We start from the raw sequence: 10,884 nt of genomic DNA, 5'->3' as shown, positions 1-10,884 counted from the left end.
CATTGACAACTGCTGGGTAGGAGCAAATAAAACCTCAGAAATGTCTTTAAGAACCTACAGGATTTGTATCTGTGTGGCTCTGTAAACTTATATGTGCCACTCTCCCAACTGGTCACTCAGCTCCAGCCACAAAGCTCTTTCTCACCTTAGGGACTCCAGACTCACTGTTTCCTCTTCCTTTAAGGCTCTTATTCTCCTCTTAGCCTTATCCTTTAAGAAATGTCAGCTCTTTAGGGAAGCCTCTGACTCCCCCTATCTAAATTTATTCTCTCTTTTTTTCTGTGTCTGAACCTTGATTTTCTCGTAGAACACGTCACAATTCACAGTTATGGTGTTCGTTAGTTTCCCTTACTAGACATTAAGCTCCATGAAGCAGGACCCACCTCTGGCTTGATCACCATATTTTCCTTGGTGCCTAACAGTATCTTCTGTAGAGTAGGCTTAATGACTGTTTATTGAAATAATAACAAAATAGCAGCTATAACGGAAAAGATAGCACACTCAGATAGGTAGATGAAGCCTTTCTATTATTAATGGTGGTACCACAAAGACGCATTCTTTCTGTGATCATAGTGGGTGAAAAGAAATGGGCTTTGCCAGACTAAGTCAAGAAAATTAGTAAGTATAAATGGCTTATAATATCCAATAATTTTCACCATTAGAAGTTCTCTAAATATCAAGTTTTCTCTAGGAACTCAGAATTTTGTCACTTTAAAAATATGTTTTATAAGTAGAATAACTCCACCTGAAAAAGAATGAAACCAAAACATGAAAATTAAAATGTTTAATTCCCTTTTTGAATGTGTATTGAATTCAATACAAATTGATACAGCATTTTTCTAAGCCAAAGAAACCAATGTTACATTTAGAAGGCAATTGACTGCAAAAAAATATAATCTATGCTATACTTTATTTTTAAAAAGAAATTCAAGATCTTATCCTATGTTTAATGTGTAGCAATAATGATGTCTTCTTTACAGCCCAAGACATCACAACAAAGTAATGGCACGATAAAGAAATGTTTGTTGTTTTTTTTCTCTTGTATTATCTTCATATACTAGTAAAAAATAAACTCTTTAATAAATAAATATATATAATAAATATTTGCAAACTGAAAATGTATAAATAGGTCCATCCTTTTTAAAAAAAATGTTCCGTCTTGGTGTGGCATGTTTCATAGTCCATGTTTCACCCAAATTTTTTACATAAAATGCCGTAACCTGCAAAATCCTACAAGGTTCTCAAAATTTATGTAGCAATGATCTTGGCCAACTATGTCAATACATCTCTTCAACATGAAGTATCTATTTTTAATGTAACTTTTAAAGTAAACATACTCCAGAGAGGCGAGGCACCAGCAGCAAACTAGATGGGGTTCCCATTACCCACAGTTTAACAGATTTTCAGCTTCAATCTACAAGTGAGGACAGAGACAGTGTACCCGAGGGAACTTAATCCACTTGTAAAGAGAGATCTTGATCTACTTCAAGTCAAGATATTTTTTGTTTGTTTGTTCTCAATATTCTTTCCAAATTCAGTCTCCCAGTGGAAAATAGACTCCATAACATTCTGAATGTCTTCCTGTGTTATTATTTTATGATGCAAACTGTAATAAGAAAGAATAGTTGTAGCTTGGTTCTTCAGTAAAGACACTATCACCCTTCAACTGTACATTAGTAGGTCCTTGTACAGTTCAGGAACTCTTTCTGGATCCACTGGTCTAGGCAGGAAATGTGTAAATTTCTGATGTCTTTTGGATCTGGCACCATCTCTTGGAGTTCCATCTTTGTTAAGTGCCACAAAATACCTACGGCCAGTGTCTCCATGTTTATATATGTTGGATGAATAGGTATTATACCAGTTCTCTTCAAATTGCTCCCTAAAGATGCATTCAGAAGTCAGTTTTTCCTAAAAGAGAGAAGATAACTGCCATTGAAAAAGATATCTTTAAGAGAATTTCCTTAGAAAAGTCTCAACTCTCTATTTCTTTGCCTATAACTATATCCTTGTCAAAGAAGGAGAAAGGGTAAATTGTTTTTGCTTTGTTCTGTTTTAGTTCTCATGTTATCTGTAATTCTTTCTCCCAGGTGACTCCATCCAGCAGTTTAGTTTACAGAACTCTAAGCTAAATGTCAATTCTCAATTTTATTTCCAAACAATAAATATTCTAAACTTGCCCATGCTCCATTTGACCTCCCTTCCATCACCATCACTGCCAAAGAGGCCTGTAGTTTATCTTGTTCCATCATTAGATGCCAAAGTTCTACACAGCAAATCTCCACTACCATCTTGAAATGTTTCGAGACCTTGTTAACATTCAAATTCCTAACTCCCAAGATCATCACTCCAAGTCATATATCTTCCCTTTATGAATTTATTGTTTGACGATATAATCCCAACAATTAACTTATATTTGGATATTACTATTAGGTAAATGTAGTAAAAGCCCAGTGATTTCTTGTCTTTTCAAGATGGACTGTATATTATCCCAAGGGGTAGACAACAGTTGCTTTTTCAGTCTGACACATATGTGAAGAAGGAAGATTATGTGCATGTTTTTCTCTTTCAATTGTAATACTACTCTTAGAAGATTACACAATGCATTATTTCTCTTTCTTCTGAGCTGACAGAAAGCCCAGAAAGGGCAAGTGTTGCCCTTAAAAGGACAGATATCAAGTGGAGTACCACTTACTGAAATATGATAACTGATTTTCCTCAGTGTATATTGAGATTCTAACTGTATATTGTGGTCTCAATTGAGATTTTAAGAAAAAAGAAGGTACCAGATAGTGTCATCTGCTAAATCATAAAAGTAAATTCTCTTTGGAGATAGCTACAGAGGCTTCAACTTTAAGGAGGGATTTCACATGAGAGAATGGGTGGGAGTGGCCCACATTTACACTTTAACAATTTTCTTACAATTATATAGCAACTGCGAACAAATAAAAAATGATACAGTGAAAGAGAAAGATCTACATAGTACTGCAGGTTGAGTTTTATATTATCCTGTTGCTCTAATTCTTGTGTTGTTTTTGCTGCTTTGTCATTTTAAAAAAAAAGGAAAGAAAAGAAAAGAAAAAAGAAAATTAAAAAAAACTTACACTGATGAAGTATTAACTTGAAAAGTTTACTATAAGTTCCATATTTAAAACATTTATAGTAGACCTACAGATGTATGCACTTATCCCCAGTGATAAGTTAAAAACTGCCCAATGCAACTCTGAGTAAGAGCATGGCTACTGTAATTATCAAGTCTGCAGATATGGTCCAACTAGTGTGGTTGCCATTTTCTGTTATTGTTTAAGGTATCCTAAGGTTTCATTCATTCATTTCCTATATTGCAAAGGTCAGCAAGTCAGTGATGTATACTTATCTATGAAGGTAATAATAGGTAGAGAAAATTTATATTAAATGAATGTAAAGATGAAAAGAATCTAACATGGCAAGAAGAAAATGCTCTCATTTTTCTGTCTCTGGTCCCAGGATAACGGGCAGAAAAAAACTAGTGAGCTAAAAGCAATAAAGGTTTAGGGTTTAAGAAATGAAAGTGAGGGGACTTCTCTGGTGGTGCAGCGGTTAAGAATCCGCCTGCTAATGCAGAGGACATTAGTTCGATCCCTGGTCCAGGATGATCCCACATGCCGTGGAGCAACTAAGCCCATGTGCCACAGCTACTGAGCCTGTGCTCTAGAGCCGGCGAGCCATAACTATTGAGCCCACGAGCCCACGCACCGCAAGGAAGAGTAGCCCCTGCTTACAGCAACTAGAGAAAGCCCACACGCAGCAACAAAGACCCAACGCAGCCCCCCCAAAAAAAAAAAGAAATGAAAGTGAGTTGCTATACTACTGTCTAGACATATGGAAATTTATGAGGATCTAGATTTTTAATTTCTACTTAAGTATGTTATTTATGTATTTCTTCTGATATGCATAATCGGTAGCTATTTTACTTATAAAATGGATAGTCATTATTTAATGAATTACAATAATTTTTTTTAAAAATACGTACTGATCCATAGAGTTCTCCTTTGTCATTCATTCCAAGGTAAAGACCACTGTCCACACCTCTAATACTGACCAGTCCCACTGCCACACTGATGAATTCCAGGATACCTGAATTTATAAACAAAATAATGATTTGCATTTATTAAAGAACATACGACTAATGAAAATCTTCCAAAGAGCAGTAGATCAAATTGCTAAATATAATGATGTATGTGGAAGTCCTTTGTAAATTGAAAAGGGATGTACAGTTGTCATTATGATGAGCCTCCTATTTTACAGATGAATAAAACTAAAAAACCAAAAATTGTTCATCATGATAAAATGTTAAGGTGTAAAACCTTAAACCAGACTGACCTGGGTGTGAATCCAGTTCAGTAACTTACTGATTAGTCTATGTAAGTCATTTGTCTTCTTTGAGCTTCAATCTCCTCATACGCAAAATGGGTGAAATGCTTCCTTACAGGAGAGTGGTAAAGACTAACACATTTAGGCATCCAATAAATGGAAGCTATTGTTACCATAAAATTAGTACATAATAGAGGTGTTCATAATTCTCCTCCTTGATTCTATTAACTATAACCATGTTCTATTAATTGTTTTGCTTTGTTTTTGCTTACTATGAATCAAGTAAATTTTTTTCTAGCAGCAGCCAGTATACCTTATATGGGTGTATTAGTATTTTGTAGTTTATAAAGGGCTTCTACTTTTATCAGTACTTTCTATCTGGTCCTCAAAAACAACCTCCTAAGATAAGCATAGAAGATATTATTATCCCATTTTACATATAAAGAAACTGAGGCTTGCTTAAAGACGTGATATTTGTAATTAATAGGACAGATACTTGAACTCACATCTTCTGAGCCCTAATCCAATGTCTGTACTTCAAAACAGTGCTTCTTGAGGACAAGACAGTAGTTTCAAAATTTACAGATTATATAATATGCTATTTCCTGTCCCACGATCCTTAAAAATAAATTTTATGGTTCAAAGAAGTAAAAGGACTGTGTAATTCATGAAATGTAATAGCCAAATACCAAGAATTTAGCATGCAAGTAGATTTTGCTTTCAATAACTTTCCAGAATTATTTTCATTTATCTATAGGTAAATGAGTACCGAAAACTCTCCACTCAATGCTCTTAATACACCATAGTTAAACAAAAACAACAACAACAAAAAACCTTAATGCTTCCCTCTGCATCACTCTTTTCCTCTGCACACACTAACCTTTGGACTAATGTCTTTATCTTGTTCTTCTCTTTAGACTCTTTGGTGAAAAAGTATATAGACATACTTTCTATGCTTGGAACTGCCTTCCTCAATAGCTTTCTACCTTCACCCCTTCACTCCCTCTTAAGCTCTACAAACAGTATAAATGTGTACCATTTAGCCTGACTCTTGATCTTAAGTCATTTCTTGATTCATTATACAAGTTCTTGTTTGGACACGTGACGTTCCCAAGGCCGAAGGAAAGTACAGAATCTGGCTATTTGCATATATGGAGGTCTCTGTTCTACCCAGATCCTAATTCACTCTTTGGCAGAAACATGGATGCTTAAGCTCTAAACAGAGATTCTGAAGAGCTCAAATGAGCTCTTGCAAACTATTAGGAGATCATGTAGAGCAGTAGAGCTAACAAGGATCTTACAGCAACAATATCGTACTGTTAAATTGCCTGTTAAGTGGCTTGAAAGAGTCACTGTCCCTGTATGAGAGCCTAAGGCAGAGAGGAGGTAAGGTATAGTAGGAAGACACAGACCTCATAGGATGGCCATTAGAATGCCTGATACAGAGGTGGGAAGTAAAGGAAAATTAAATGTACTGCCAAGCTCATTAGTGAGTGATTCCTGTTAGAAACAAAAATATAGGCCCAAAACATGATTGGTAGAAGAAGATACATTAATGGAATTTCATCCAGATATACTTACAAATGTATAATTACTTGAAGTTGTAATGAATGTTACATTCAAACTGAGAAGTGGTCTGCAGTTCACTTGTAACTTAATTCTCTTTAAGTATCTGATTTACGTTAAGATGCTCTTGTCTTTCAAAGAACAGGAACTGATTAACTGATTAGACTGTATAATAGAACTAGTTTTCAAGTACAATACAAGATTCATTTCCATATAAATCAATTATAAAACAGATCTTATAAAGTATCCATTTTTCTTGCAGAACTAAATTGTAAGCCACTTACACTTTAATTCTCATCTTAAAATAATGCCGTTATGTTGTCAAAAAATATGTAATTGTAGAAAGACAAGAAATTACATATATTCTTAGAATAATTATATTCAGTAGCTTCAACTTCATTAAACGACATCCAAAGCCTCATATACATATAACAAGGTCGAAATAATTTTGCAATGGCTCATAGGGGCTGATGGGGAAAAGGTTATGTGCTTTTCATGTTCCTCTTAAAGATTTTAGCCACACTTTTAAATTCTGATCCTTTTTTCTCCACAGGAAATAGTATACCACACAGTAATTTGTAATCATTTGATTCTTAAATGAGATTTGACAAATCTTTCTTATTTATAATATGAGGTGGCAACTAACCTAATTCTTTAACAAAGAGTAGACATGAAAAGCTTTCCTTAAGAGGTAATCACAGATTTTAGATAGATTTTCTAATGCCTAGTGTCCCATAAAAAGACTTGGAGGTACTTTGTCTTTTTGGTATCATTTTCAAAGCCAGCCTTTTTTAAAATCATAATAAACAGGTGAGTCAACCCACAATGCAACCACATCAGACAAATCTATGGAGAATAGGGGAGAATAAAAGAAAGGTCTTTAAAGGAATATGTTTGATCTCAGGCTAAACTTTTTTTTTTTAAGTAATGATTACAGGTTTATGTATTAGGTAAAATCTTCCTACTGTACTACTGTGCAGGAAAACTCTATTATAAATACAGAGCTAACTCAGATAGGAAATTTTTTAAACCTTACTGGGACCTTTTTGTTTATATTCTATTGATGTGGTTTTGAAATTTTAAAACACAGTATTCTGAATTTTTAATTTAATCATAGCCAAATTAGTATAAATTATCAAAAATGTTACTTACTTTAACATCTCAAATAGCACATCTTAAGCATTTTCAAAATTCTTACTTTGATGACACAGAAACGAATTTTTAGAGAGAAAAATAATTTCATAGTTAATAATTGAAGCACTAAAAAGGGAAGGCAAATATAGAGAGAAGCTTATAATATTACACATGTTGTGTATATACTTTCTTCTCACCTGCACTCTCGTTATAAATTATGATGTTTTAGCTATCACAGGCCACTAGGATGCACTCTAATGCATCCTAGAGGTTGTTACTCCTTTAAGCTACCATGCTAATCTGGGTTATCTTTCCTTTGTGTAACAGTAAATATTTTGTTCTGATAGGTACCCTTGCACCATAGAGTGGCTTAAACCAGCACAAACATCAGTCCAAGTCATATTTTTCCAATTACTAAATAAGCATACAAAATTTTAGCCAAAAAAAATATTCTACTAAGATGGTCATTCTGATATGCAACATTTATTAAGAAATGAAATAAAATACCAGTTTAATGAATGTTATCAAGTTTATAAATATTTACTAATCTCTTCCCATAGAGTCAGTCTTATAAAGAGACACAAAGTGGAAGAAGCAACTCTTGACATTGGAGAGATTATGGCTGAATTATAAGGGTCTTAAAGGTAGAATTTCCAAGCTTATACTATGTATCCCGGTGGGGAGGTGGGGAGATGTCTGAATATTACCTAAGCTTAACTTCTACCTGCTCTACTTATAGGCATTATCACATTTGCGTCCATTTCTAAATCTTTCTGGTAGCTGGAGGGTTTTTCTGTAATGCAGTAATTCTTATAGGCAAGGGAACTGAGCCACCTGGTGTCACAAAGTTCTTTAGACTCAGAATCTCAGCCTCCTCAATTTAGAAACTACTTTCTGAAAGTGACCCCAAGGTGGGCCACTAGGTCATGACACTCTGGACTCATAGTCAACGGGAATTTGGAAGAGATCAGTGGAAGCTGCAAACATGTGGGTTTTAAAAAGTTAATTTTCTAAGCCTTTAAGTGCTACCAAATGACCACCACATGCTCATTTCTACATCTAGAGTTACAAATGCCCCTCAAACTGAGATTTACACTTCCCCAAAGTTTTAATGAGGACTACAAGTCAAAAAAAAGAAAGTCAAATAAGAACATGGGTGAGGATAAGAGAGGGCCCTTCAGAGAAGAGATTCTCAAAGAATTCCAGTGCTTAGGAAAGAAGAGGAAAACTGACACTATGTTAGGCCCTTTCACATTGCTGCTGACAGGTAAATGGTATCTTTCAAATGAAATACACTGCTTCTCTCTAATGAAGTCCCAAGTTTGATGATCAAAATCCTTTGAGAGTGCTAGCCAGTTAACTCTAATATGATGAAAACTTCCACAGTGGAGGAAAGATTCTGGGCTGTTAAAACAGGAGAGCATCTTGAGAGAATCACCTGATTTAACCTCATCATTGTACAGACAAGAAAACTAAGGCTCAGACCGGTGAGGGCACGTGCTAGTCACACAGCTAGTTAGGGGGTAATTAACAATCGAGACCTTATGGTTTCCCAAGCTAGTGTCTAAACAATCTGCCTTAACAATCATTGGGGTTTTTTTGTTTTTGTTTTTGTTTCTTTCTTTTAACCCCTTCTGCTCCCAGGCACTGTTGGAGGTATTCTGAAATACATCCCTTTGTGTTCCCACCCGTATCTTCTTTCACTTCCCCATTTCCTCTTACCTAAGGTCAATAACAAGATCTTTGCTTTCAGATTTCACAATTTCTAAAGAGGATCTTGGCTGAAGGATTGGGCATGCTCAGTAGCCGGATAAGCTTTTTTTTTTTTTTCCCCTCACCAAACTTTAAGAGCACTGAGAACTGCAGGCAGGTGAGCCTGACAGTAGCGATGGTGCGCCCACGGAAAGTTAATCTGTTACCTTTTCAGGTGAACATTTATGGTTCTCTAGGTAGACACGTAAAAGCTCGCCTCCTATGTTAGAGCTGTCCTTTGAGCAGTAGCCATGGAAGGCTCATCAACTGCACAGCTGCAGGGCAGGTTTAAAGAAGCGGAAGGCTTCCGGTTGTTCACTTTTGTTAAGGGGAAATAGGAGAGGAAGTAGGAGAAAATAATAGGGAGTTTGAAAACAAAAACAAAAAAACTGCCTGCGAGGTAAGGAGTGCGGGAAAGATGTGGCTCCGAGTCCAGGGCTCGGTGTCCCAGGCAGCAGCAAGGGCAGGGCAACCAGGTGCGGGCGGAGCACCCCCCTTTCTCCTCCTGCCCTCAGCGTCTGGAGCAGCAGGCCTGCCGGCAACCGCGGCGGCCCGCCGGCGGGGAAAGTCCTCCGGTGCCTGCGCTGGCCGCCCAGCAGCCCCGGCCAGCACCTCGCACTGGAAGGGTTCCGGGGGCTCCCGGCCCCGCGCAGCCCCGACTCCGTCCGCGGACGGAGAGGGAGACGCAAGAGGGGGAATAGAGGAGCGCGGGAGGCGGGGTGCCGGTACGTACCGAAGAGGCTGTGGTCCTGCCTGGTGCCCTGCACGCTGCCGTCGGGCAGGATCTGCAGGTGGAAGCCGGTGCGGCAGTAGAGCTGCCGGCGGCGCAGGATGCCGTGCAGGTGCGCCAGCTCCGCAGCCCCGGGCCCGCCGCGGGCGCCCAGCTCCGCCGCGCCCCGGCGCTCGCCCAGCAGAGGCGGCCGCTCCCCGGCAGGAGGCAGCAGGAAGTGCGAGCCCACCTGCTGGCTCAAGCCCTCCAGGCCGCCCAGGAAGCCCCCGACCTCGGCTAAGGGAGCCATGGGGCGGCCAGAGGGAGAGGCGGCGGATCCGGAAAACAAAAGACCCCCAATAAAAAAAAAAAATGGAGCAGGGATGGGGAGGTGAATGGAGAAAAATTACAGCCAAACAAGCGCAAAAAAGCTAAGGCCCGGTTAGTCCCGTGAGGTCGCTGGATGAACTTTGCGCTGAGAGCAGGGAGGCTTTCACTGTCTTGGAGCGATCTTCTCTCCTGGGGTAGGTGGGAACCGGTTGCTGGCTTTGCAGAAACATCTATAGCCGCCGCTGCCAATACTGGGGCTGGGCCTGGGGCTCCAACTCCGCAAACGGATCAGAGTCCTGTGTACATACACACAGTATATATGCGGGTCCTCTTGACATATGCTAATCAAGTCCTTTCATGCTCGCTGGGGAGGTTCTGTTTGAAATCTTAAACCGGCCTCCTCTCACGTTTTTGCTCTTCGGAAGTGACCAGAAGGGGCCCTTGACGGCTCTCTATCCATGCAGTCGCAAAAATCATTCCCGCACTTGGCCAAAGCTGGCCAGCAACTTCGGGGAGGCGCAGTCAAGGCCGCTCTTTGGGGCTGTCTTTGGAACAACCGTGATGCTGTTCTGCTGCGGCCGTGCGATTGCCTTTGATGTGAGTTCCTTTGCAGTGATAGATCGCTGCTAAAAGGAGCCCAGCTTGGCAGGTATATTGAAGAAGGGAAGGGGGAGAAAGGGAGGGAACTGGGAGCGGGGGCGGGGAGGAGGGGATGGGTAGGAGGAGGAAAAGGAGAGAAGAGGGGAATTGGACTCCTTGGGAGCTGCTGGGAGCCTACAGTGGACAGGTGCAAAGAAAGGTAAGAGAGGGAGAAGGAAAAAGGGCGTTACCTGAGGCTTAGACCTGCCCAGACACACATGAAAGGAAAATCAAAGCTTTGACAGTTTAACTCACTAATTTTAAAACACTAATAAAATGTACAAGCATTACTCTTTTCTTTTATCATTTAGATGGGGACACCGCCTCCCCCTTCCCAGGTTCTCTTTAATGTTTATCTTTACTCAGCACAAGATACAACCAAGATTGCCTCATATCTATATGGA

General features: G+C 39.1%; 1 protein-coding gene across 1 annotated transcript; it reads right to left on the bottom strand.

The window, feature by feature from the left end:
- Positions 1-1,662: 1,662 nt before the first annotated feature.
- Positions 1,663-9,821, bottom strand: FGF20 (fibroblast growth factor 20). The gene is made up of 3 exons (XM_060086089.1): positions 9,536-9,821; positions 4,010-4,113; positions 1,663-1,908 (listed from the first exon to the last, which is right to left on the bottom strand). The coding sequence occupies exons 1-3, from the start codon at positions 9,819-9,821 to the stop codon at positions 1,663-1,665; spliced, it is 636 nt and encodes a 211-aa protein (XP_059942072.1).
- Positions 9,822-10,884: the final 1,063 nt, after the last annotated feature.

This window comes from Mesoplodon densirostris, chromosome 20, assembly GCF_025265405.1.
Source record: "Mesoplodon densirostris isolate mMesDen1 chromosome 20, mMesDen1 primary haplotype, whole genome shotgun sequence".
NCBI lineage: Eukaryota > Metazoa > Chordata > Mammalia > Artiodactyla > Ziphiidae > Mesoplodon > Mesoplodon densirostris.
This window is presented reverse-complemented; position numbering and strand designations above follow the sequence as displayed.

Bases quoted from the DNA above. Each gene is read 5' to 3' on its own strand.
- FGF20 (XM_060086089.1), bottom strand. From the start codon at position 9,821: ATGGCTCCCTTAGCCGAGGTCGGGGGCTTCCTGGGCGGCCTGGAGGGC. The intron at 4,114-9,535 runs GTACGTACCGGC...TTATAAATTCAG, and splicing joins GCAGGACCACAGCCTCTTCG to GTATCCTGGAATTCATCAGT. The intron at 1,909-4,009 runs GTACGTATTTTT...TCTCTCTTTTAG, and splicing joins AAGGAGAACTCTATGGATCA to GAAAAACTGACTTCTGAATG.